At 46.9% G+C, this 26075-nt stretch overlaps 1 protein-coding gene across 1 annotated transcript; it reads right to left on the reverse strand.

Annotated features, from left to right (window-relative positions):
* Nucleotides 1–1106: 1106 nt before the first annotated feature.
* Nucleotides 1107–6041, reverse strand: LOC144604760 (C-type lectin-like). Its single transcript, XM_078419391.1, has 4 exons — nucleotides 5987–6041; nucleotides 3095–3249; nucleotides 2626–2766; nucleotides 1107–1361 (listed from the first exon to the last, which is right to left on the reverse strand). The coding sequence occupies exons 1-4, from the start codon at nucleotides 6039–6041 to the stop codon at nucleotides 1107–1109; spliced, it is 606 nt and encodes a 201-aa protein (XP_078275517.1).
* Between the last annotated feature and the right edge of the window lie 20034 nt (nucleotides 6042–26075).

Consider the following 26075-nt stretch of genomic DNA (forward strand, 5'->3'; position numbering starts at 1 on the left):
ACCTGCTGAGTGTTTCCATCATTTTCTGTTTTCCGTTTGGTCAAAATGTTTCATCTATTTGAGTCAGATCTGGAATCTGTGGAGCTGGATCAGAAACAGACCACTCGGCCCATGGATCCGTGCAACTGTTGCTGCTCCTCACCAGCCTCCCCCCTCCCTTCATCCGACCCCAACAACACATTCGTCTGTTCCTTTCTCCATCGACCTCTCCCTTAACTACATCTGTGCTCTCTGCCTCGATTACGTGCTCCTGAGCTCCACCTGCCCGCAACGCCCACGTCAAGATGATTTTCTCTCTTTGATTTTAAAACAGTTTAAGAATAAGGGGTAGGCCATTTAGAATGGAGATGAGGTAAACCTTTCTCAGTCAGAGAGTTGTGAATCTGTGGAATTCTCTGCCTCAGAAGGCAGTGGAGGCAAATTCTCAGAATGCATTCAAGAGAGAGCTAGATACAGCTCTTAAGGATAGCGGAGTCAGGGTGTATGGGGAGAAGGCAGGAACGGGGTACTGATTGAGAATGATCAGCCATGATCACATTGAATGGCGGTGCTGGCTCGAAGGGCCGAATGGCCATCTCCTGCACCTATTGTCTATTGATTTATCGGTGGCTATTTTACATTTATGACCAGGAAATCTGGTTTCACACTAGAGGAAACATCCTCTCGACATCCCCCTACAAATCCTTCACAGTGAGATCGGCCCCTGGCTGGTCCCCCCTCAATCTTCTCTCTTGTGGAGAACAAGCCTCAGCCTGTTGGATCCTCACTGCCGCTCTGTTTTGTGACAGTTCACTGCTCCACTGCCTCTCAGGGTGTTGTCAAACAGTGACATGGAACGGTTCACACTACAGCATGTCCACTCTAACCAGGATACACAGAGGTTGAGCATAATGTTTCTGTGTTTAATTCATTTAAAAATGAATCTCAGGACATTCCTTTCACTTCCTGTCTGTGTTCAGTTCTTTCTTTATGTGCCGTGTCACACTATACCTTCCTCTAACTCCAGTGTTGCCCCCTTGTACATTCCTCCTGCACAGTTACACTCGGTGTCTGTTCCCCTGACTCCTGCATTACATCCCATACATCCTCCTCTCACTGCTGGGCAGTCAGTCCAGTTCTGCAGAGCACAGGACCCACGGGGTTGGTTCCCTCCCTCTGTGTAACAGCAGGTCTGTGAAGGTCACCTCCTGTTCAATACTGTGTCTGGAATCAACTTCCAACACAACAACATTTCTGTCATTGTTACACTTACCACGAAAGTTTATTTCCACACAATCTTCGTTGCCTGAATGATTAGGTTCACCTGAAAGCCAGTTCCGGTAACTCTGTGAAGATCCATCGATCCATGTGAAAGTCCCTTCCTGTGAATAAAACAACGGTCATTCCCATTGGAATGCTGAGTAACAGTGCAGGGAGGAGCTGTACCTGAGCCATTAAGCTTTTATTACAAAGGTCCCTGATAATATAATTGTATGGATTTCCCTTATACTGTCTTTTCTTCAGCTTTAGGAACATATGGCTGATCATCTAAAATTAATACCCCGTTCCTGCTTTTTCCCCAGATCCCTTGATTTCTTTAGCCCCAAGAGCTAACTCTCTTTGAAAAAAATCCAGTGAATTGGGCTTTAGAGAACGCATGTGATTTATTTCAAATTCATATCCCCAAATCTGTAAATTCTCATTGTCAGATTCCTTCTCAGCTGCTCTGTGACATCGCTCTGCACACCAGCCTTGCCCCGTGTCCTTTCCACATTTGGGGACCAAAACTAATTCAGGTTCAGGTGACGGATTAACCAGAACCCGACTGCAGAGAGGATCTGGCAGAATGAAGGGAAATGGTGAGGCCGGCACTGGTCAGGCATGATCGTATTGAAGGGCGGGGCAGGCTTGAGGGGCCGAGTGGCCTACTCCTGCTGCCATTTTCTCGTGTTGTGTCAGTGCTTATTTTAGATTGACACATTGATACAGTATTGACCCCTTTATAATGCTGATTCCATGAGCTGATGAGGGGAAAGGAAAGTCCCAGTGATGGTGTGAGATGAAGGAGGGTGAGAGGAGGCTGATGTGGAGCAGAAACAGACACATGAACATGTGGGATTTTATTTGTTCACAGGACGTGGTGACAGTGGCCCGACCTGCATTTATTGTCCTTCCCTGATCATCCTCTGACCATTTCAGACGGCAGGTACGAGTCAACACATTGATGGATCTCTGGAGTCCTGGTGAGGCCAGACTGGGGAAGGAGAGCAGAATTCTAACCCTGAAGAACAACAGTGAACCAGATGAGTTTTTACAACAGTCCGGTAGTTTCAGTCCCCATTACTGATGGTGACTTGTTTCTCCAGAGTGATTGCAGTTTATTTACTTGGATCCAAATTCCCTGGTGTCTGGGATGGGATTCAAACTCGTGTGCCTAGATCACCGGGATATCACAGAGTAACTTAACCATTACACTGCCGCACCCTGTTACTCTGCAGGGCGTCATGTGTAACTCTATCTCTGAACAACGATGTGACTGTAAACTTCCCTCTGAAAATGGCAGTGGATGATCAGGGAAGGACAACAAATGCAGGTCTGGCCAGTGTGGTAACGACCTGGAAGCTAACGTGTCATCATTAACTGTACATTTTCTCTGTCGTTTAGGCCAATCCAAGTTCTTTCGTTCCTTTCGGTCGCTGCAACAATCAGGTTGATAATGTACTTGTTGTGATCGCTTGAGTGCACAGTAGCCAGATGTCCAGATTCGTGTTGCCTATTGCAGAAAGCCTGTAAGCAAACAAAATAGTTTATCTGTTGTAGTGAATCAGTGTGTTCCATCCTCTCAAAAGCCTCCAAATAAATCATCCGATGTAACGTTGAAAATTGGGGAACTTTATTCCCTGGATGTGGAGTTTCCCCCCAAATCCCAATATTTCACCCACTGGTCCGAGCGATAGAAACCGGAGCCCACGGCTGCAGTGAAGCGCACCCTGGAACACAGGGACTCATCGCAGGCAATTCAACGACAGGCTGTGCTGTGAGTTCATGGGAATGAACCAGCAGAGAGCAATGTTCCCCAGGCCTCCCAGAACAACCACTGGTTTCAGGGACTTACCTCAGCATCTGACCAGGTTCTTTTGTCACTGAATAAACGGTAACAGGAGCTTGAGGGATAATAATACAACCAGTTTTCATCACACTGCCCTTTGACTAAGTCGTGAATTTCAAGGTCTTGCTGAGTCTCCTCCGGTCCCAAAGTATTGGTCATTTCTGTCAGTTAAAGAGAATTCAGATTTAAACCAACTCACCGACCAAAGGGCCTTCCTCAGCGAGTCCCATTTGTCTGCATTTGGCCCCTATCCTCTCATCCTTTCCTATCAATGAACCTGTCGAAATGTTTTTAAAACATTGTAAAAGTCCTCTGTCACCCTCATTGTTAACAACATGCCCTCCAATTTTATCTCCCCTGCACTGTGACATCTATGTTCCTCCCCCATCCCCCCCCCCCCTTTATAACTCAAGCCCACCAGATCTGGTAACACAATTTCCTAGTGGGGTCTCACCAACATCCTGTACAGCTGTAACATGGATGACAACTCCTTTAATCTTCGATGAGGGCAAGCGTGCCAAACACCTTCACCACCTGTAGCACGACTCTCACAGAGCTGTGTTGTTGTGCATTAACGTTTCTCTGTTCCACAACAACGCGAGAATTCTGTCACTTGAGTAAAATTAGATTTTTACCCTCATGACCCTCCCACTGGTCACATGCCACATGCACACACACATACGCACCACATGGAATTAAAATCACTTTGACCACCTACTGATACACTCGGTGTGTGCACTGACATAACATCATGTGCACACTTCTTTCCTCATCTTCCCTCCCCCTGATCCCCTCCCTCAGTCCACCTTCCTCGGCCACATTTGCATCACAAACACGTCAATGGTTTTCATGTGGTTGCAAAGTGATGAATTTGGAATTAAATGCGACTTTTAAACAGGCATGGGGATCGGCAAAATGAAAAAAGAGGGGTGGCCAGGACAGTAAATGATGGGATAAAGTCAGAGAAGTGAAATGAACTTAGTTCATAAAATGGAAACACAGCTTAACCATGATTATATACAGATCGGGCAAAACAAAATAACAGTAAATATGGAGAGAATGGCTGCATTGAGTGTGTACCTGATGGCTCTCTAGATCAGGCTGTTGAGAGAGCAAAAATGCTCCAGTATTGCACAATGAGAAATGGTTAATTAATACTTTAGTGGTTCATCAGCTTTTGGGGAAAATTGATCATCATGTAATGAAATTTTATGTTAAAGTTGCCACTGGTCTTGTTCAAAACAACACCAATGGCTTACAACTACGGTGAGCAAGCAACAAAGCTGTGTGGCACGGATCAGCTTTGGTAGGTCATGTAATTGTGAGAATATGTTCACAGGAAAGAAAGGGGAAGCAATGGTTAGCAATTAAAGAATTAACCCACAGTTCATAACAGATACAGTAGACACTGCTTAAGATACAGAAAATACAGAACAAAGAGTGGTTTATGCACGGCAAGTGATTAAACGAAAAGATAAACAAAAAGGCTTATATTCTTTCCAAACGAGACTAAACTGAGGAATTGGAGATGATTCAAAGTGCTCTTCATCAACCTGAACAAATAAAACAAATTTCACCCAAATTGAACCAAGGTTTTAGTGAGGAAAAGTAGAGTTGGAGAGTAATACTGTGTGAAAATTAAAAACTGACTGAATATTTCTGCAGAGAGGATGAAGGGAAAATATGTCTGCACACCCCTTGCAGAGTGAGAGAGAAATTATATTAAGGAATAAGCAAATGACAGTGAAATTAAACAACTTTGTTTGTCGGCCTTCCTGGAAAGAAAGGGAAAGTCAAGTAAACAGAGAGGCCAATAGACACAGATGGAAGGAGAAGGTGAAAGAAATGATCATCAGCTGAACACAACTATTGGAGAAATAAAGGTGCTGAATGGTAATAAATCCCCAGGGACTAATGACCTGCAACCCAAGGTGTAGGGAGTGGTGACCATGAAGATACCGATACCCTGGAGTGTGTCGCAGGGACAAACCCATCAGTTTACAAACAGCATCAGTGATTTAGATGAAGGTACTGGGAGACGTGCATCAAGACAGCTGCTGACACAAAGCTGGTGGCAGAGGGAGTTGTAAGGAAGATGCAAAGAGACCTCACGGGGAGTGAGACTGAATGAATGTGCGGATGGAATAAAGAGGCAAAAATATCAAATCATCAACTTTGTAATTAAAATGAGAAATGGAAAGTGGTCGGCAACATTTAGGATCAAAGGGACATGGATGTCCTTGCACGTGCAAGACTGAAAGTTAATCTGCAGATTAACATGGAGTTGCAGACAAACAACAGTAAACAGATGCAGTTAAACTCATTCGTTTATCAGAATGAGGTGACCTCACCAAAGCATAAAAATTGTATTATTTTCATATTTCCAGCAACTGCAATGTTTTTGCATCTCAAGTACGTCAATCTGATTATCAAATCACTCGTAACTCCAACTTTTCTCTGCCTCTTTCACTCCCCACCCCCAGGACTCACTCCCTCTGCACCATTGCCAGCACTCTGGCTATCCTCCCTCAAGACTCCATCCTCACCCTCACAGCGGGCAAATACACTGCACCCGTTGCATTGGACCAGTGCCTGCAGAACCTTCTCCTCTGCATCCCCTGGGTTCCTGACAGAGAGTCAAATATCCCTCTTCCTGCAACTCTGTTTTCCTGTGAAGCGTCACCGTGGAGATATCTCTGTCTCCTGATGTGGAGGAGAGTCTCCAACTCACCTTCCAACTCTGCAGCTGTGAGACGACTATCCCAGACAAGAGACATTTCCTACCACATCCCGACCAGTCCCAATGTCCACAAATTCCAATGACCCACAGTCCTAACACAGTGCATTCATTCCTCACACCAATATATTTCTAAAGCTCCTGGAATCAATGGACCTTACCTGCCACATCACTGGCAAGCAGTGCGGTCAGCACCAAAACCCACACCAGCATCATGTTTCCTTCCTCGAACCTGAAACACAAGAAAACGATTCATCATTAGTGTCAAGTTTCTGAGTGAAGGTGGGCATATCCTGCTGCCGTTCCCACCTGTCTCTCTCCCAGCTCTCTGTGTGGATGAGGTTTCCAATGCTGCTGCATTTTATATACCTGTAGTTCTGGCATCTTGGAGGCTTTTGGAACGATGGGAATCAAACGCAATTGGGTGCAGCAATGTACATAAAACTGCTGCGGACCAATCAATGACTGACAGATTAGCACAAGATGAACAGGAAGCCACAGAGGGAGGGGGAGAGGGAGGGGGAGGGGGATGGGCAGGGGAACGGGGAGGGGGAGGGGGAGGGGGAGGGGGAGGGAGGTGGAGGGGGGAGGGGAGGGAGGGAGGGGGGAGGGAGGGGAGGGAGGGGGAGGGAGCGGGAGAGAGGGGGAGAGAGGGGGAAAGAGGGGGAGAGAGGGGGAGAGAGGAGAGAGAGAGAGAGAGAGAGAGAGAGAGAGAGAGAGAGAGAGAGAGAGAGAGAGAGAGAGAGAGAGAGAGAGACAGAGAGAGAGAGAGAGAGAGAGAGAGAGAGAGAGAGAGAGAGAGAGAGAGAGAGAGAGAGAGAGAGAGAGAGAGAGAGAGAGAGAGAGAGAGAGAGAGAGAGAGAGAGAGAGAGAGAGAGAGAGTGAGAGAGAGAGAGAGAGGAAGAGAGAGAGAGAGAGAGGGAGAGAGAGAGAGGAAGAGAGAGAGAGAGAGAGAGAGAGAGAGAGAGAGAGAGAGAGAGAGAGAGAGAGAGAGAGAGAGAGAGAGAGAGAGAGAGAGAGAGAGAGAGAGAGAGAGAGAGAGAGAGAGAGAGAGAGAGAGAGAGAGAGAGAGAGAGAGAGAGGAAGAGAGAGAGGAAGATTAGTTGTCGTGAGAGGACTCGGTGGGGGAACAATGACTCAGAGGGCGAGTCTCCGTTTCAAGGAACAGAATGTGACTGTCATCTTTGCTACGTGTTGTTTCTTTGTATTGGATGCAACTTATGTCATTAATCTTCTCCATGTAACCAATAGTCCTGTACCCACAGTGATTGTTGTGGTCACAGACAAGTCTCCTGAATTAGGTTACAGTGGTTGTGTAAATGTTATACTTGGAGCATACTGCAGGATAACGCGAGGTTGACGGGAGAAATAGCAAGACAGAACATTTCACGTGGTGAGAAGCCAGTAAATGTTGGTGTTTGGAAGGGTCCAGGCGTGTTGGTTCACCAGCTGCAGAAAGTTGCCCTTTGGGTTCCAATCAAATCTTGCCGCTGTCAACTTACACACATGTCCGCAGGGTTTTGGTTCCCTTACCCTGGGTAAAAGACTGTGAATTCACTATTTCCCTCACAATTGTATACAGTTCAATAATATCACCTCTCAGCCTCCTGTGCTGCGAGAAGTAAAATCCAAGCCTGCCCAACCTCTCCCTATAGCTCAGCCCCTCTAGTCCTGGGAACATCCTCGTAAATCTTCTCTGCAATCTCTCCAGCTTAATGTCATCCTTCTCTAGCAAGGTGACCAAAACTGAACACATTACTTCAATCAGGCAACCGAACCATCCTACCAAAACTCAACAGCTGTCCTTTGCAACTATCTACCTCATTGGAGACCCTCGGGCAATAATTAATCAAACTCTGCTGGACTTTATCTTGCACTAAATGTTATTCACATTATTTCTTTATCGTGTGTCTGTACACTGTGGGTAGCTCATTTGTAATCATTTATTGCCTTTCCGCTGACTGGTTAGCAAACAACAAAAGCTTTCCACTGTATCTTGGTACACGTGACAATAAACTAAACTCAAACTTAAACTCTGAGCTCTGTGTGACTCTGCACTCTCACCAAAATGCTTTTCCCTTCATCAACTGCCCTCAGAAGTTACCAAGAAAGATGCAGTATCAAGTCAACACCTTGCACTTTCATTCGGCAGCAAACCCCAGATTTATCAGCCATGCTCAAGGCACAAGTTGGAAGTGAACACAGCTCAGATGTTCAACTCAAAATTGAGTTGCACTGAGAATGTTCTGAAGACTGTTGTTGTTTTCATATAATTTTTGCAATGGAATTGTTTTACAAAAGCACTAAAGCAAATATCGCTTCCTTCTCTCTGCCTTCCATCCAACATTCTCTACAATCAAACAACTCTAAAGGGCCTGTCCCACTTGAGGCGATTTTAAGGCGACTGCCAGCAGCTAGGCTGTCGCCGACAGTTCGCCAGGTGTTACGGGCATGATCGTGAGGAATCTTCCAAGAATCGTAGTGGATCTCAGCGCGTCGCTGAGAAATCATCCGGAGTGAAATTTGTCCGACAGCTGGCTTGTCGCCAGGTATCGTTGTTTATTGCGGGCGCTGTCACATGCTGTCCCCAGGTTTGACAGGTTCTCTTAGATGCAGTTAGAAGCATATTATATTAAAATAAGTAGTCATTTCAAAATGCCATAAAATGCTTATGTTTAACCAATTTATTTACCGTTAGGACATTTGACAGGTAGATTGGAGGTGCCAGTTTGACGGCATGGGAATTTTGCGATGTTTATGGCCATCAGCCATTACATTTAAAGTGGGCTCCCAACCCAGATATGCAACCCAGAAACCTGATATGCATCTCCTGTACAATTTCAAAGAATGCCCACACACTTTTCACAAAAATCCACTAAACCACGTTTAATTTTTTTTTTTTTAATACAGCTATTAGTAAACTGGAAGTAAATCCAGTTTATGCCTTGTTACAGTGATGCTTGGTTTTTAAGTAACCATTCAAGATGTTATAGTTCAAAACTCTCAAGTACTTACCGACTTGTCAGTGATTTCAGCGAAAATTAGGACGCCGGAGAAGCATTGACAGCGTGGGAATTTTGCGATGTTTCCGAAGACGCTGTAATCTCGACCTGACTCGGCATTGTCGTGGTCATTGTCGTCGGGTAAAAGAAAAGTTCGGCGATCTGCTACGTCTTTGACAGTCGCCGGCAGTCGCTTTAAAATCACCTAAAGTGGGACAGGCACTTAACACTTCACTTCGAATTAATGTTTAGCTCCGATGTAAACTCCATAATTCCTCTTGGTGATGTTATGTGGCCCGCTGCATGTTTCCAAACTGTAATTCTGTATTTCCAGCATCTGCAATTCCAGTGAAGGAATAACTTTGTACTTTTTTTTCTCGACAAATGCTCCAGAAACAAAACAAAAGCTGCTGGAAGAACTCAGCAGGCCAGGCAGCATCTGTGGAGGCAAAGGTATAGTTCAAATTTGGGGTTTGAAGCTTGCAACAACACTCCAGGACATTGCTAAAGTCTTCCTCAGGTCAGCATTATGAGTGCTTCGGTCTTTAGTGCTGATGAAACAACTGGGGGCATCCAGAGGACAAACACAGGACCAGTTCCCTTCACTTTTACTTCAGCCTCTTCTCCCTTCCAATCAACAACCATCACTTGATCTTCCTTACAACCACCCTGTCTCCAAACTTCCCTTCCTCTCCAAAGTCTTCACCATGTATTGGCCCATTCATTGGACCCCACAATAACGCTGGACAAATCCAGTCCAGCCAATGAGCAGACAATCAGACTGCCCCCAATCATCAGGAGTTGTCCACAGTGCGGGCAAGTGTCACTTCCCCTCCAATAATCGACTTGCCCACGCTCAGTTTTGGTTTCACCAGGATCACTCGGCTCTGAACCACGTCACAGCCTTGGACCAAACAACGGAGCAAAGAACTGCATTCCGGAGGTGAGGCCAGAGTGAGGCTCATTGAAAACAAGCAGCATTTGACTGAGTGCAGCATCGAGGAGACCTGGTCATTCTGAGACAAGGATCATCAAGGAGAGAATACGTCAATGGTTGGATTCATTCCCCACACAAAGTACGATGGCTGTGGTTCAACATCCCAGCCCCAGGACAACACTGCAGGAGTTCCTTCGGGCAGTGACCCAGACGCAACCATCATCAGCTGATTCATCAACGACCTTCCTTCCATCAGAAGGTGAGAAGTGGGGATGTTCCCTGATGATTGCACAATGTTCAGTTCCATTCACAAAATGAATGAATGAATGAATGATTGAATAAATTTATTGGCCAAGTATGTGCATATACAAGGAATTTGCCTTGGTGCTCTGCTCACAAATGACAACACAAACATACAGTTACCAATTAAAAATAAAGCATTACCACATCAAAACAATAAGATTGCACCATTACGGTCTAATCATGTGGGTGAAAATAAACCAGAGCAAAAAAGACTACGGACTTTATTTATTGAGTAGAACTATTACTCGTTGGAAAAAAAGCTGTTTTTATGTCTGGCTGTGGCTGCTCTGACAGTCCGGATTCGCCTTCCAGAGGGAAATGCTTCAAAGATTTTGTGGCCAGGGTGAGAGGGGTCAGAGATAATCTTGCCCGCTCGCTTCCTGGCCCTTGCTGTGTACAGTTCGTCAATGGGGGGAAGGTTGCAGCCAACAACCTTCTCAGCTGATCGAACGATCCGTTGCAGCCTCCGGATGTCGTGCTTGGTGCGCAGGACATCACTGCAGGAGTTTCTTCGCGCAGTGACCCAGACACAACCATCACCAGCTGATTCATCAACGACCTTCCCTCTGTCAGATGATTGCACAATGTTCAGTTCCATTCACAAGTCTTCACAAAACGAAGCTCCCCGTTGGATTGCAAGCTTGTCGTGGTCGGGGAGCTTGTGTGTCTCAGTGACCCCTAGACCTTTACCAGCGGGAGATTCGTTTCCTATTAGGGTTTCCCATGCTGGACAGGTCGAAGGGTAGAGACGAGACTAAGAGCGATGCACTGGTCCTCCAGGTTGGGGGTTGAGCACAGGGCTAACAACCCCGCCCCGTAAAACGAATATGTTACGGAAACAACAACTGAAGGAATCAACACTACTGGGCGTGACGGACTTCCAGGGCTATCGACAGACACTAGGATGAATGTCAATGGTGATGCCAAACTCATCCCATCATCTACAAGTTGTGAGATCAGGAACATTATGGAATTTTTTAGCAAAAATCAAAGCAGTGGAGGAACTCAGCAGGGCAGGTAGTGTCTGGACAGGGAAATAGACAGATGGGTTGAGATGTTGCTAAAGAGAAGTCAGTTGAAGGAATGAGGTGGGAGAGTGGGGCAAGTGAACCATAAAATGGATTGGGTGGACTAAATGATGAGAAACTGTCCATGGTCACAGAGACTACAGGAAATCAATGTTGTGGAAATCTGGGACCTTCACAAACTTCTCAATGTGTGGAAATTATTGTTTAATGAATCAGAGGTGAGGTGATGAAGTTATTTTCCTCAGCGAGTGTCTCCCAGCTGGCTGTGGTGATGAGGTAACAAATGCTGCTGCACATCGCTCGGTGTTTTCCAGTCACTGAGCTCTCTGCCAGGCAGCAGGAGCATGGCCATTCAGGAAAGGCAACAAGGCCATTCCTCTCCCTCCTTTTGGAAAATCTGACCACGCTGCCATTTTCCTGCTGCCGGAGTATAAATAACGGATAGTACGGGAAACGGAACATAAAGGGACGTAAAGCGGTGGTCTGACCACTCAGAGGCCATGCTGCAAGATGCACTGAGCGATGTCGACTGGAAAATGTTCCAGCAAGTTCCATAGACGTCAGTGAGTTTGCGGAAGCGGTTATGGACTTCATTGCAACAATAGGCGATAACATCGTCCCCACGGTAAGGGTGGGTATCTTTCCTAATCAAAAACCCTGGGTGGACAGGTCTATTCGCATGGCCTTGAATGCTCGCACCGCTGTTTACAACTCTGGCCTGGCATCCGGCAATATGGAAGACTACAAGGTTTAGTCCTACCGACTGCGAAGGGCAGTGAAAGACGCAAAAAGGAGGTACAGGGACAAGATGGAGACGTAGATGGAGCAGCGGGACACCAGGCGCCTTTGGCAGGGGCTACGGACTATAACTAGCTACCGGTGCAGCCCCCCCCCCCCCTCAACCGGAAGTGCCAGCAGCCCCCACCCCTCACATAATACAAAACTAAAGTACATTAAAACAAATAAAAACAGACTAAAAACAACAAAATAAGAAAGGGACAAGACAGGCTGTTGGCGAGGCTGCCATATACGTTGCCACCTGGTGGATCATTGAGGTGAGAGGGGAAAGATATAGAAGGATCCGATGGGAGGTTTTTCTCAATGAAGGTGCCAGACGACGTGATGCTGGCAGGTACCATTATAATGTTTAAAATGCATAGAGACAGGTCCATGGATAAGAAAGGATGCAAAGATATAGGCCAAAGTCAGGCAAATAGGACTCCCTCACAAAGGTACTTTGCTGAGCATATTAATTCGTAATTCTCTTTAATTGACCAAGACGATCAAATCCTTGGAACCAGATGTGACAAAGCAGATTATTCACTATCCTAGAATAACCAAAGGACCCTGTGATGCAAACTGGTTTTACTTCCCCTCGTTAAACTCCTGACCCCGTTTTTTCTTTGAGAAAAGGACATGGGTGGATGCTGAGGTAAGTTGCTGAAACCAGTGGTAGCTCTGGGAGGCCTGGGGAACATTGTACAGTTGTTGAATTCCCCGTATGTGGTCGAACAATCTACGGAGGGGCTTACAGGAGGACAGTGATTCATGGCAATTTTTTCTTCTGCTTAAAGGAGTTCTGCAATCACCAACAGCATTATGGACATCTGGCTACTGTGACCTCCAATGTACACAAGTGTAAGAAAATTACTGCAGATGCTGGTACAAATCGAAGGTATTCATTCACAAAATGCTGGAGTAACTCAGCAGGTCAGGCAGCATCTCAGGAGAGAAGGAATGGGTGATGTTTCGAGTCTACACCCTTCTTCAGACTGAAAACTGTTTTGATACTGTCAGACTCCAGCATTTTGTGAATAAATACCTCCAACGTACACAGTCTATTCCTTCACAGAGTGATCAATGTCATGACCACACACAGGCCACAAGCTTGGATTGGCCTAAACGACAGATGCCAGGTACAGTTAACGATGACACGTTAGCTTACAGGTCGTCACCACACTGGCAGATCTGCATTTGTTGTCCTTCCCTGATTATCCACTGCCCTTTTCAGAGGGCAGGTTACAGTCAACACTTTGATGGATCTCTGGTGTCACATCGCTGTTCAGAGATAGAGTTACACATGGCGCCCTGCAGAGTAACAGGGTGCGGCAGTGTAATGGTCGTTACTCTGTGATATCCCGGTGATCCAGGCGCATGAGTTTGAATGATCAGCCATGATCGCATTGAATGGCGGTGCTGGCTCGAAGGGCTGAATGGCCTACTCCTGCACCTATTGTCTATTGTCTATTGTCTATAATCCCATCCCAGATACCAGGGAATTGGGATCCAAGTAAATAATCTGCAATCACTCTGGAGAAACAAGTCAGTAATGGGGACTGAAACTACCGGACTGTTGTAAAAACTTATCTGGTTCACTGTTGTTCTTCAGGGTTAGAAATCTGCCCTCTTTCCCCAGTCTGGCCTCACCAGAACTCCAGAGATCCATCAATGTGTTGACTCTTACCTGCCGTCTGAAATGGTCAGAGGATGATCAGGGAAGTATCTTGATCGGTTGGCGGGATGGGCTGAGGAATGGATGTTGGAATTTAATACAGAGAAATGTGAGGTGTTGCATTTTGGGACGTCTAACATGGGCAGGACCTAGACAGTGAATGGTAGAGCTCTGGGGAGTGGTGTAGAGCAGATGGATCTAAGTTTGCAGGTGCATGGTTCCTTGATGGTGGAGTCACAGGTAGATAGGGTGGCCAAAAAGGCTTTTAGCACATTGGCCTTCATCAGTCAGAGTATTGAGTATAGACGGTGGGGTGTCATGTTGCAGTATTATACGACTTTGGTGAGGCCGCATTTAGAGTATTGCGTTCAGTTCTGGGCACCATGTTATAGGAAAGATGGTGTCAAGCTGCAAAGGGTAAAGAGAAGATTTACGAGGATATTGCCAGGACTAGCAGGTCTGAGCTACGTAGAGAGGTTGAGTTGGCAGCGACTCTATTCCTTGGAGCACAGGCAGATGAGGGGTGATCTTATAGAGGTATATAAAATCATGAGAGGAATAGATCGGGTAGATGCACAAAGTATCGTGCCCAGATTTGGTGAATCGAGGAACAGAGGACAAAGGTTAAGGTAAAGGGGAAAAGATTTAATAGGAATCTGAGAGGTAACTTTTTCACACAAAGGCTGGTGGGTGTATGGAACAAGCTGCCAGAGGTAGTTGAGGCAGACACTATCCCAAGTTAGACAGGTACATGGATAGGACAGGTGTCGACGGATATAGGCCAAACGTGGGCAGGTGGGACTAGTGCAGCTGGGATATGTTGGCCGGTGTGGGTACGCTGGGCCAAAGGGCCTGTTTCCATACTGTATGACTCTATGACAATAAATGCAGGTCACCACGTCCTGTGAACAAATAAGAACCCACATGTTCATGTGTCTGTTTCTCCTCCACACGAGCCTCCTCTCACCCTCCTTCATCTCACTGAAGGTGAATGTATGTCAGAATTCACCAGTTATTGACTGTGTTGGCTCTTGAACATATTATCTGTAACCAAGACATGCGATTTCCTGTAACACTCACAAATACTTACTCAACATTCTCTGAAGTGAGAAGTGAATCATTTAATTTCAATAAGCTGTTGGAGGTCAGTGATATTTTGGGGTATTCACTCCCCAGAGGAAAGGATCCGCTAAACCTTCAGACACATTCAAAGCCCCTCGAGTCCTTGGGCTGGGAAGTGAATATTCCAGATGTACTCCTGATCTGGGCGGGTCCGTGAAGGGCAAGGAAATGTAAAATTCACCAGAGCCACTGAATGGAGGAACAGTGTTGGTGCCGGTGGGGGTGGAGGGGTGGGGGAGTGGGTGATGTGCTCAGTGTTCCACTCTTCCACACACACAACAGGCTCCGTGCTGCAACGCACTGCCTCCACCTCCTGTTGGGTTTGGCATTCTGTGTTCATTGGTCTGCAGGGGTCTTCAGTTCTTTTCTTCATTGTTCACCGTCTTTCTCTGAAAGATCCTACATTGTATTTGTGTTCAATTACCATCTTTTACTCATTTTCTGAGTTACCAATACCCCTCTTCTCTGACCTTTACTCTCAGATCCTGTCAGTTTCATCCCAAGGATTCTGTTACTTCCATGAGATCCCCCCACCCTGCCAGTCCATAGTTTAAACTCCCATCCACTGCCCTACTTGTCGCGGCTGCTCGTATTCTGCTCTCACTCCGGTACAGCTCCTCCCTGCATTGTTCAGTGGCAGCTGACTCAGCATTCCAACACCAATGACCATTCATTTACACCCCCAAGGAGGGCCTTTCACATGGATCGATGGATCTTCATGGAGTTACCATAAATGGGCAAGACATCAACCCAACAACGCTAGGCACGTAGAAGACTGTGTGTACACTCAATATTCCCATAAGTGCAACAGTGACAGAAGTGGTATTCTGTCAGAAGTTGTTTTCAGACACAGTATTGAACAGGAGGTGACCTCCACAGACCTGCTGTTACACAGAGGGAGGGAACCAACCCCGTGGGTCCTGTGCTCTGCAGAACTGGACTGACTGCCCAGCAGTGAGAGGAGGATGTATGGGATGTAATGCAGGAGTCAGGGGAACAGACACCGAGAGTAACTGTGCAGGAGGAATGTACAAGGGGCAACACTGGAGTTAGTGGAAGGTACAGTGTGACACGGCACATAAAGAAAGAACTAAACTTAGCCATTTGACAGTTCCATAAACGACAGAGAGGCTGTGGAGAAGAGAGGTCATGGAGCTCACTATTCCCTGAGTGCACAGCAGGTGGAGCTCAGGAGCACGTAATCGAGGCAGAGAGCACAGATGTACCTAAGGGAGAGGTAGATGGAGAAAGGAACAGACGGATGTGTTGATGGGGTCGGATGAAGGGAGGGGGCAGGCTGGTGAGGAGCAGCAACAGTAGCACGGATCTGTGAGAAACAGGATGATTAATCCACCAGGGACAGGACGATTGAACTACCACTTTACCAGGGACAGGGCTATTAAACCGTCAGGGACAGGATGATTGAACCACCACTCTACCGGGGACAGGACTATTAAACCGTCAGGGACAGGATGATTGAACTACCACCGAGTTCGTTGGGGCACTGATAATGTGGTACAGGAACAGAGACAGGCTGGACAAAGGGCCATAAATTTAGGAGAGTGTCTAAGCAGCAGGGAAGGGTTGAAATGGGTCAGGAAGGTAACTAAGGGTCATGTGTATAACTACTGCGCTTGCTCAATGAGGTAAATGAATATTGCAAATACGCCCCTGATCGGGGAACTGCCAATTACCACGCACATACAATGTATGATCGGGGGGGGGGGTTACCCGGGGCGGTACAGAAGATTGTGCACCTCAGCGCTCTGATTGGAAGGAGCCCGAAGGGGAGGGGGATTCAGCGAAGGGGAGGGAGATTCAACGAAGTTGTACTGTATAAAGATAAGGCACTGTCTTTGTCTCGGTGTGTCTCGGTTTGGAGAGGCACCCGGCTCTGCAGACTCGTGAATAAACTTGTCTTGTTTCCACGACTTTGACTCTGGCATCGTGATTGTGAGCACTCACATTTACATCTCACAAGCTTGGGGGCTCGTCCGGGATCGCCACTTCGGCCGCTTGGCGGAGGCACGGAAGGAAGGGAAGGTGCACCCTGCTGATTTCAGCAGTCTCTGGTCTCCTTGCTTGCCATCAGCGGTTTGAGCGAGTGATATCCGGACAAGAGACTCGTGGAAACAAGAGGGAATCTGGAGTAAGGAAGGGATCAATCGAGCAATTTCTGTGCAAAGGACCCGGGTAAGAAAAGTGACTATTAAGTGTTACTCGGGCGATTGGGTTCTGTCGGACGGGAGAGGTCGGACAGGGATAACAGATCGGAGGGGAATTCCGATCGGGAGGATGGGCAGTGGAAACGGAAAGCCCAAAAGGGAGGGGAAGGGCGGTAAGCCCAACCCCCGCATTCCGCCTGATAGTCCGTTGGGGCGAATGCTGAGCCATTGGGGGCAGGGAAAACCCAGGGATTGAAGAAGACAAAAATGATTCAGTTCTGTTATTTTGATTGGCCAAAGGAACCAATAAAAGGGAGTTCAGTCTGGTGGCCACGACTGGGCTCCAATGAGGATTGAGTACTACCCCTAGCTTCCCCTAATCTGGAGGAAAGTTGTTATGCAGGCTGTTGGGTTCCCCAGGTACGTTTACTAAAATCCAGATTGTGGAACAAGAGGTGAAGTACCTGGGCCACCTAATTAGTGGGGGAAAGCGAAGAATAAATCTTGAAAGAATCACAGGAATCACAGGCTTGCCGATGCCTCGGAATAAATATTAAAGGAATATAGTAGAACTATAGAAGATAGAAATAGCGTAATAGGTAGCATAGTGACTACAGGGACGGAACGGAGTAAGAACAAGGACTGCATTTAAACTGACTGATCAAGTGCACTAATATAAGACGAATACAATGAATAAAATAACTGCAGTTGAACTACTAAGTAGGAAGTGCCCCGTTTCCAAAGAGGATATTAAAAAACACTCTGAGACATGGGAAAAAAGGACGAAAAAATTGGTTACGAAATGGCCCACGGAATATATAAATATGATATAAATTTTGATATAAATTTTGATATAAATTTTGATATAAATTTTGATATAAATTTTGATATAAATTTTGATATAAATTTTGATATAAATTTTGATATAAATTTTGATATAAATTTTGATACATTTATATTTTGATATAAATATGTGTGATGAAATGGGAGTGTTAATTAAGAACTATAAGCCTAAGGTTAAATCAGAAACCCGAGTAACGAGAAAGGAAAAAGAACTCGACGTACTTAAATTGTTTAGAATACACAGGAGAAAGGCTGAGGAAAGCATAGCAGGAAAAGAATACCACCCCAAACAAGGGTGAAAACCCCCCAAAACAGCATGAAAGTCAGGAGCTTCAGGAGGAAAAAATCAACTCTGTACCCCAGCCTAAGGGATCCTGGGTATCCCCTCCCTATTCCGGCCAGGACGGAACAAAGCAGTGCCCTTTGGTGAAGGGAATAGTGGAGATAGAGGGAGAAGTCACAACTTGGAACGATGAGCAAGACATAAAGGAATATAGACAGAGAAGGGGGCAGTGAGAAAAGGAAAGGATGACGCAAGAAACACGGGAACTAGAAGCAGACATAAAAAGGCTGCAGGACCTCAGGGACAGAAAGATTTATGGGACCTGTCAGGCAGCAAATGAGGAGTATGAGGGAGACAGCAACACAGAAACACAGGCGAGTAATCAGCAGGCATCAGAGAGAAGGCAAAACTGTGAGAATGAAGCAGAATTAGAAAGTGATGGGGAAAGAACAAGGGAGTGTAGAAGGGAAATAGAGGCATCCGTAAAGCGCTTAGAGATAGAGATAAGGGAGATGGAAAAAGATATGGAAAGAAAAAGAAAGGAAAGCCAGGGGTACGCCCAGAGAAGAACGAGGTGGGAAAGTATACAGATAGAACCACAACAGGAGATGGTGAACGAGAGACATGAGCTGAGGGATGGAATGATGCCATTACTTTTGAAAAAGGCAGGACAAACCCAGTACATTCCTCTGTTTGTAAATGTGGAAAATGGGATAGCCCTCGGGGTATTGACTCAGAGGAGGGGGGGAAGCCGGCAGCCCGTGGCATTTTTATCAAAAATATTGGACCCAGTGTCACGAGGATAGCCTGTCTGTATACAGGCAGTGGCAGCCACAACGGTCCTAGTAGAGGAGAGCAGGAAATTGACCTTCAGGGGGTTTTTGGTGGTCTCCACCCCACATACGGTGAGAACAATATTGGCACAGAAGTCTCAGAGGTGGTTGACAGACTCAAGGATATTAAAATATGAAGCTATCCTGATGGAAAAGGATGATTTGACTCTGATTACGGACAAAAACGTAAACCCATCTCAGTTTTTGTACCCGCCCGAAGAAAACGAAAAAGAGACAGGGAAGCCAGAACATGATTGTAGCGAAATAATAGAACTAGAGACCAAGAGTAGGGAAGACCTGGGGGAACAGCCTCTGGCCGAGGAAGGCCGATGGTCCATAGATGGGTCATCTCGGTGCATAGATGGGAAAAGACACAGTGGATACGCCATAATTGACGGGAATACGTCAAGTGATATAGAGGCTGGGCGATTACCTGGGAGCTGGTCAGCCCAGTCTTGTGAGCTCTATGCCCTGATGCGGGCATTGGAGTTACTTGAAGGCCAAGAAGGCACTATATATACTGATTCGAAATATGCCTTTGCGGTGGTGCATACCTTTGGAAAGATTTGGAAGGAAAGGGGAATGATAACAGCGAGAGGAAAGGAGTTAGCACATGGACAGTTGATTGAAAAAACCTTGGAATCATTAGCAAAGCCAGAGCAAATAGCAGTAGTACATGTGGCGGGACACCAGAAGGGAAATTCTCTAGAGGCCCGGGGAAACAGAGCCGCGGACGAAATGGCAAAACAGGCGGCTCTACAGGGGACAGTAAAGATGATGTCTCTAATACCTCTCAGGTAAGGGATAGAGAAGATACCCGTGTTTTCCGAATTCGAGATAGATAGGATGAATGAGTTGGGAGCGAGAATAACAAAAGATGGACGGTGGTGGACGACGGATGGGAAGCAACTGCTAAATAAGGAGGTTATCAGAGAATTATTGGGAAGATTACATTCCCAGTCACACTGGGGGGCTCAGGCATTATGTGATACTCTTTTACGTACGTATGCTTGTAGGGGGATATATACTCTGGCTAAACAAGCAATCTCAAACTGTGTAATCTGTCAGAAGATAAATAAGAAAGTGACGAGGGCAACGCCGGGAGGAGGTCAACAGTTAGCCATCAGACCATTCCAGAGAGTACAGGTAGATTTTACTGAACTCCCCAGGATACAGAAATGGAAATACCTCCTCGTGGTGGTGGCTCACTTAGAATTCGAACCGCCCCACGAAAGGATACAGCAGTATCCCCCTACGAAATGTTGTTTGGGTTACCTTATTTGTGAAAGATAGAAGGAATACCCACCCTAAAGGGTAGTGATGTTTTCTTAAGGAACTATGTACTGACAGTATCTCGTTCTATTACAGAATTAAAAACCAAGGGGCTGCTGGCACAGAGTCCCCCTCTCGACTTTCCAACCCATTCTGTGAAGGCGTGAGACTGGGTTCTTGTGAAATCGTGGAAGGAAGAAAAGTTGCAACCCCGTTGGACTGGTCCGTATTTGGTATTGTTGACCACGGAGACGGCAGTGCGGACGAAAGAGAAAGGGTGGACACACGCAGCGCGAATAAAGGGACCAGTGGAACCTCTGGCTGAGGAGGACTGGACAGTAAGGCAAGGAAGTAAACCACTGACTCTGATCTTCGAGAAATAACGATTGAACTAGAAGATTACAATGCAGTGCGTGGCACTGGTGCTCATGATGCGCCACTGTAAGTAAATGCATGGACAGCTGTGATAAATGTTATCACCCCATCAGGTATGGCGGACAAATCATAAGGTCTTTTACCTATCATTCCTATGCGCATGACTCATGTTATACTCTTGGGACCAGAACCAGCTGTATGGAGGGGGGAGGTAGGATACTACTTAGTGCAGAATTTGGGATACACAGGAATGAGGATGTATAGCACCTGCCCCAGAGGGGAGAGGTGGCTTTGCTTATGGAAAGCTGGGCAATGGGGGACGGGGTCCCAGTTGTTGGAGGAATATTTAAACAAGGAAAAGGAAATCCTAATAAACAGGCTACGAGCAAAAGGGATAACCCGACCAGCCCCAACTAAGAGACCTCAAGTATATGTATCCTTGTACGAAGAGATACAGAAGCAGATAGAAATTCCTGAATTGGGAGGGAATCTCTTTGTGGACCTGGCTACCAGGATTGCTTAGACGCTGGATGTCAAGGAATGCTGGGTTTGTGGAGGACCTCTTATGAGTTCTCGATAGCCTTGGAGGGGATCAAGTCGAAGTGGGGGACCTATTTTGGTGGAACATCACGAAAGGGAGAGATCGAGGGCCCCAGGAATGGCTATTGACTGACGCTCCAATAGGGACGGAATGTATAGCTCAACCAAGGACTAAGGGGAGAGAAGAAGTAGGCATCAGTCCTTGTCAACGCATCTTAACCTTGTGGGTGAACCAGACACGGATCTGGTGGTCTGAGGAACCTAAATGGTATCTGGCCAAAGAAGACTGGGGGAATTGTACAAACATCGCCCCAGTCAGAGATAAGACAGGCAACGAAAGCCGAGTCTGGAACTGCACAGGGAACAACCCATATCAGGGGTTACCAGTTTTACGGGACCTCTGGGAGAGGGACACGGTCAGTGGATCTGCTTCAGAGGGATTACTCTGGATCTGTGGACATAAGGCCTACTCAGTACTTCCGGGAAAATGGAGTGGAACGTGTTTTATTGGGTTAGTGCAGCCGGGATTCTTTTTGTTGCCAGCCGGGGGAGGACGAATGCTGGGCACCCCAGTGTTTGATGACCTACAAAGGGAAAAAAGAGAGTTGGAGATAGGAACCTGGGAGGATGATGAGTGGCCTCCGGCCCGAATCATTTCATATTATGAGCCAGCCACCTGGGCTCAGGATGGTTCCTGGGGATATCGTACCCCAGTGTGCATGCTAAACCGGATAATACGCTTACAGGCTGTATTGGAGGTAATCACTATTCGGACGGCTGCCGCACTAGAGATGTTGGCAAATCAGCAAACGCAGATGAGAACAGCAATATACCAAAATCGATTGGCCCTGGACTACCTCCTAGCCGAAGAAGGAGGGGTATGTGGGAAATTCAACCTCTCTAATTGTTGCCTGAATATTGACAATAACGGACAGGCAGTAATGGACATATCCGAAGGAATCCGGAAATTGGCGCATGTTCCGGTACAAAAGTGGAGCTCAATTATGGGCATTGAATGGTGGGATTACCTCCTGGGAGGATCATGGTGGAGAACGGTGGCACAGGTGATCTTATGTGCACTGGCTGGGCTGATCTTTATCCCCTGTTGTGTACCTTGTCTTAGGGAGCTCATAACTAGGAGCATAAGTCAGATGCAGGCTGTAGCAATGCCATTGGGGACAAGAGGGGAGGTGCAGAGAATCATGATAATGCGGCCAGGGGAGGTTCTGGATTCCCAGAGTAAGGAAATTATGAGAATGCTACATCAGTTGGAGACAAAGGAGTTTGAAAATGGGGTTTAATTAGGGAATGCGTAGCAAAAGAAAAAGGATGGATTGTGAGAAACAGGATGATTAAACCACCAGGGACAGGCCGATTGAACTACCACTCTACCAGGGACAGGGCTATTAAACCGTCAGGGACAGGATGATTGAACTACCACTCTACCGGGGACAAGACTATTAAACCGTCAGGGACAGGATGATTGAACTACCACCGAGTTCGTTGGGGCACTGATAATGTGGTACAGGAACAGAGACAGGCTGGACAAAGGGCCGTAAATTTAGGAGACTGTCTAAGCAGCAGGGAAGGGTTGAAATGGGTCAGGAAGGTAACTAAGGGTCATGTGGATAACTACTGCGCTTGCTCAATGAGGTAAATGAATATTGCAAATACGCCCCTGATCGGGGAACTGCCAATTACCATGCACATACAATGTATGATCTGGGGGGGGGGTACACGGGACGGTACAGAAGATTGTGCACCTCAGCGCTCTGATTGGAAGGAGCCCGAAGGGGAGGGGGATTCAGCGAAGGGGAGGGAGATTCAACGAAGTTGTACTGTATAAAGATAAGGCACTGTCTTTGTCTCGGTGTGTCTCGGTTTGGAGAGGCACCCGGCTCTGCAGACTCGTGAATAAACTTGTCTTGTTTCCACGACTTTGTCTCTGGCATCGTGTTTGTGAGCACTCACATTTACATCTCACAGATCCATGGGCCGAGTTGTCTGTTTCCGTGCTCCACGTGCATGGGAACACCCTAATTCTACAAACACTGGGTGTAACGCTACAGATGTGGGAATGTGCACTGGTGTAAAATCCCCAGATTTAGACATGACATCGGTTGCACAAGTTCCAGCTCCAGAGATTCCAGTCTCTGCACCCGTTGTGTGAGGTCTGGGTTTATATGACGGCACAGACGTGTTGTCCAGCCCACACAGGGTGTTCCAGCCCAGGGAGAGCCCACACACTTCAGGCTGGGACAGTCCAAACCCCCGTAAATATTGGGGGCTTCAGGTTTCAGCAACACACACTCTGACTGCACCTGGCACCTCCACAGAAGTGACTCCCTATATTTACAAGGCAAACTCACCGATCAAGAGTCAGAGAACATTAATGGCTCACAGACTCTGACTCAAATAGATGGAACATTTAGACCAGGTAGAAAACAGGAAATGCTGGAAACACTCAGCAGGTCAGGCAGCACCTGTGGAGAGAGGCACAGAGATAACATTTCCAACAATGACCTTCCTGTTCTCCACTCCATGAATGCTCCAAAGTATTTTCACTAACAAGTAAATGCTGAATTATTTTTCTCTACTTCCAGCTGGATTTTCTTGGAATGATTCCAACTGCAGGATAAAACTTGGTTGTATTTGTTCCTATAGTCTCTATTCCAGCAAGAAGACTCCAGAATGGTCCAGTCATCCTTTCCAGCAGTGGATCCATTGCTTTCATTTCTTTGTAGCCGCTCTCACTGTCTGTGGTGACTGTACTCACTTAGCTTCTCAGCCAATAATAAAGAGAACTGCATCATGAGCTGTGTGTATGGTTCTGTGTGAGTCCAGTTTCTCGCAGCCTTCCTGTCCCACTGTTGCTTCCTCCCCACCTCTGCACTCAGTGCTGCGCTGAGGAGAAGGCGGGACACACTTTGCAAAATGAACTCTTGTCCTTCGGCCGCACCTGGAGTGTTGGGTCCCGGACACCGCACCTGGGAGAGAAATAAAGGCTGTGGAGAGGATACACGGGGAGTTAGTGGAATAGTTGCAGGGAGAGAGCTTTCACAATCCTGTGGGTGGGCTGCAGAAGATGAACTGGGCCCATAAATTCCTCAGCACATCTGTATGAAAACCTCTGTCAACCGGGTGTCGGGCAATTTCCCCACAATTCTGGCAGTCTTGACAGTTGTCGGGACATGATGTGAAGGAAGTCAAGCCTTGCCCAACTCTCCAGTCAATGCCCTGATGCGGAGTGAGAGAGATGGTGGGAGTAACTCAATATTACTCCACTCTCACCCACTTGGTATATTCACACATTTAGCTGTTTTATTGCATTTTACACCTACATTAGAAACAAGGGGGTAAGTAAGCAAGCAGGTTGGAGCTCACTGGGATAAAGGTGGAACTTAATGCTTGGAACAAGAGGAAGCAGGTGAAGTACGAAACGTACTAAGCACCTACCTTCACCAAGGAGAAGGACGTGGGCGTCAGTGTGGGGTCTGCTGATATGCTATCAAGAAGGAGGTGGAACTGCGTTGTTTGAAGGGAATGAAGGAGGTGTGGAATGGGGATGTAGCCGGGTCAACATTGACCACACCAACACTTACACTATGGTTTACTAGTTTAGTTCAGAGATACAGTGCGGAAACAGGCCCTTCGCTCACTGAGTCCACTCCACCATTGTACAACCCTCATAGTAACAAGAAAGTTCATGTCTGCATGGCACAACAAGAGATGAGATTGGTGCGGCTGTGCTGAAGATCTTTATATCTTCTCCATCTGGAACCAAGGGTCTCGGAGGCTGGAGGATAGCCAATGTTGTTCTTTTCCTTATGAAGGGACGTAGAGATAATGCAGGTAATGATATGCCGATGAGCCTCGCTTGAGGTAAGGTAGGGAAGTTATTGGAGAGGATTATTTGGAATATGTTACACGGGTTGGGAGACTGCTGGTGTCCAGGAAGGTCAGAGACGGACAGCACGAGAACACACACTGAATAAACACTGCTACAAGCTCCTGCAAGGGCACTTGTGGCCTAGATTTCAACTCCTTCATCCCAAGAAACAATCTCGGGAACCTTCTCTGTCCTGCCTCCAGTACAAGCAGATCCTTCCTGAAACCCTGAGCCGACAACTGTCCACGTGCTCCAGGGACACTTTCACCAGCAACCTGTAAGTGCTGGACTTCCCTACTTAGACTCCATCCCCCTCACAATAATGTGGTTCATTCCTCCACTCCCAGATCCCTTTGTAACACAACATTCAGTTCTCTCACGCAGTTTGAGTGATATTTTGCTTTTTCAATCCTCCGTGCCCACTCACCACATCCCTCTGCAGGCTGTGTGCCCCCACAACTTGCCAACTCATTTATCTCTGGATCAACAGCAAATTGTATCAAGATCCTCACACTCGATCCATTCATCCCAGTCTGAACTGTAGATTATAAATAGTTAGAGTCCCAGCATTGCTCCCTGTGGCATCGCACCAGTCACTGATTGCCAATCCAAAACGGATCCATTTATCCCGACTCCCTTTTCCGTTAGTTAGCCATTTCTCTCCCCTTGCCAACACCTTCCCCCCAGCCCTGTGGCCTCCTAACTTGTGCACAGGAGTTGCTGGGAGGAGGGTGGAGGGAAGCGAGGGATGAAGGCAAGAAGCAACCGTGTAACCAAGAGGCTCAGAGAAATGTACTGACACAACTCACCATGTCACCAAGTCACCGTGGCAATCTCCGCCTGTATCATAGGCCAGAGTGCCCACAGCTAGTGAGAGGCCGGGACATTGTGTAAAAAGCAACAACAACAACCTGTCCAAGAACACCACCTCCCACAATTACTTCCCTCTGACTGACGGCAGCTTCTCAATCTGGCCTCACCAATGGCCGCATCAGTCATGAATCAGGGAGTGAGAGAAAGCCAACGACAAGTGGAGTGGTGAAGGGGTGGAAGCTGCAATGGAAGCATTCACGGGAGAGGGAGAGCACCGAGGCAGGGAAGGAATTTATTCTGGGGTAGGATCAGGAAAGGTCTCAGTGGATCACAGTGAAGATACAACGGGATGAAGCTGACAAGTGGATTAGGGGGAAGAGAGAAAGCTGAGCG

Source organism: Rhinoraja longicauda, chromosome 23, assembly GCF_053455715.1.
Source record: "Rhinoraja longicauda isolate Sanriku21f chromosome 23, sRhiLon1.1, whole genome shotgun sequence".
NCBI classification, from domain to species: domain Eukaryota; kingdom Metazoa; phylum Chordata; class Chondrichthyes; order Rajiformes; family Arhynchobatidae; genus Rhinoraja; species Rhinoraja longicauda.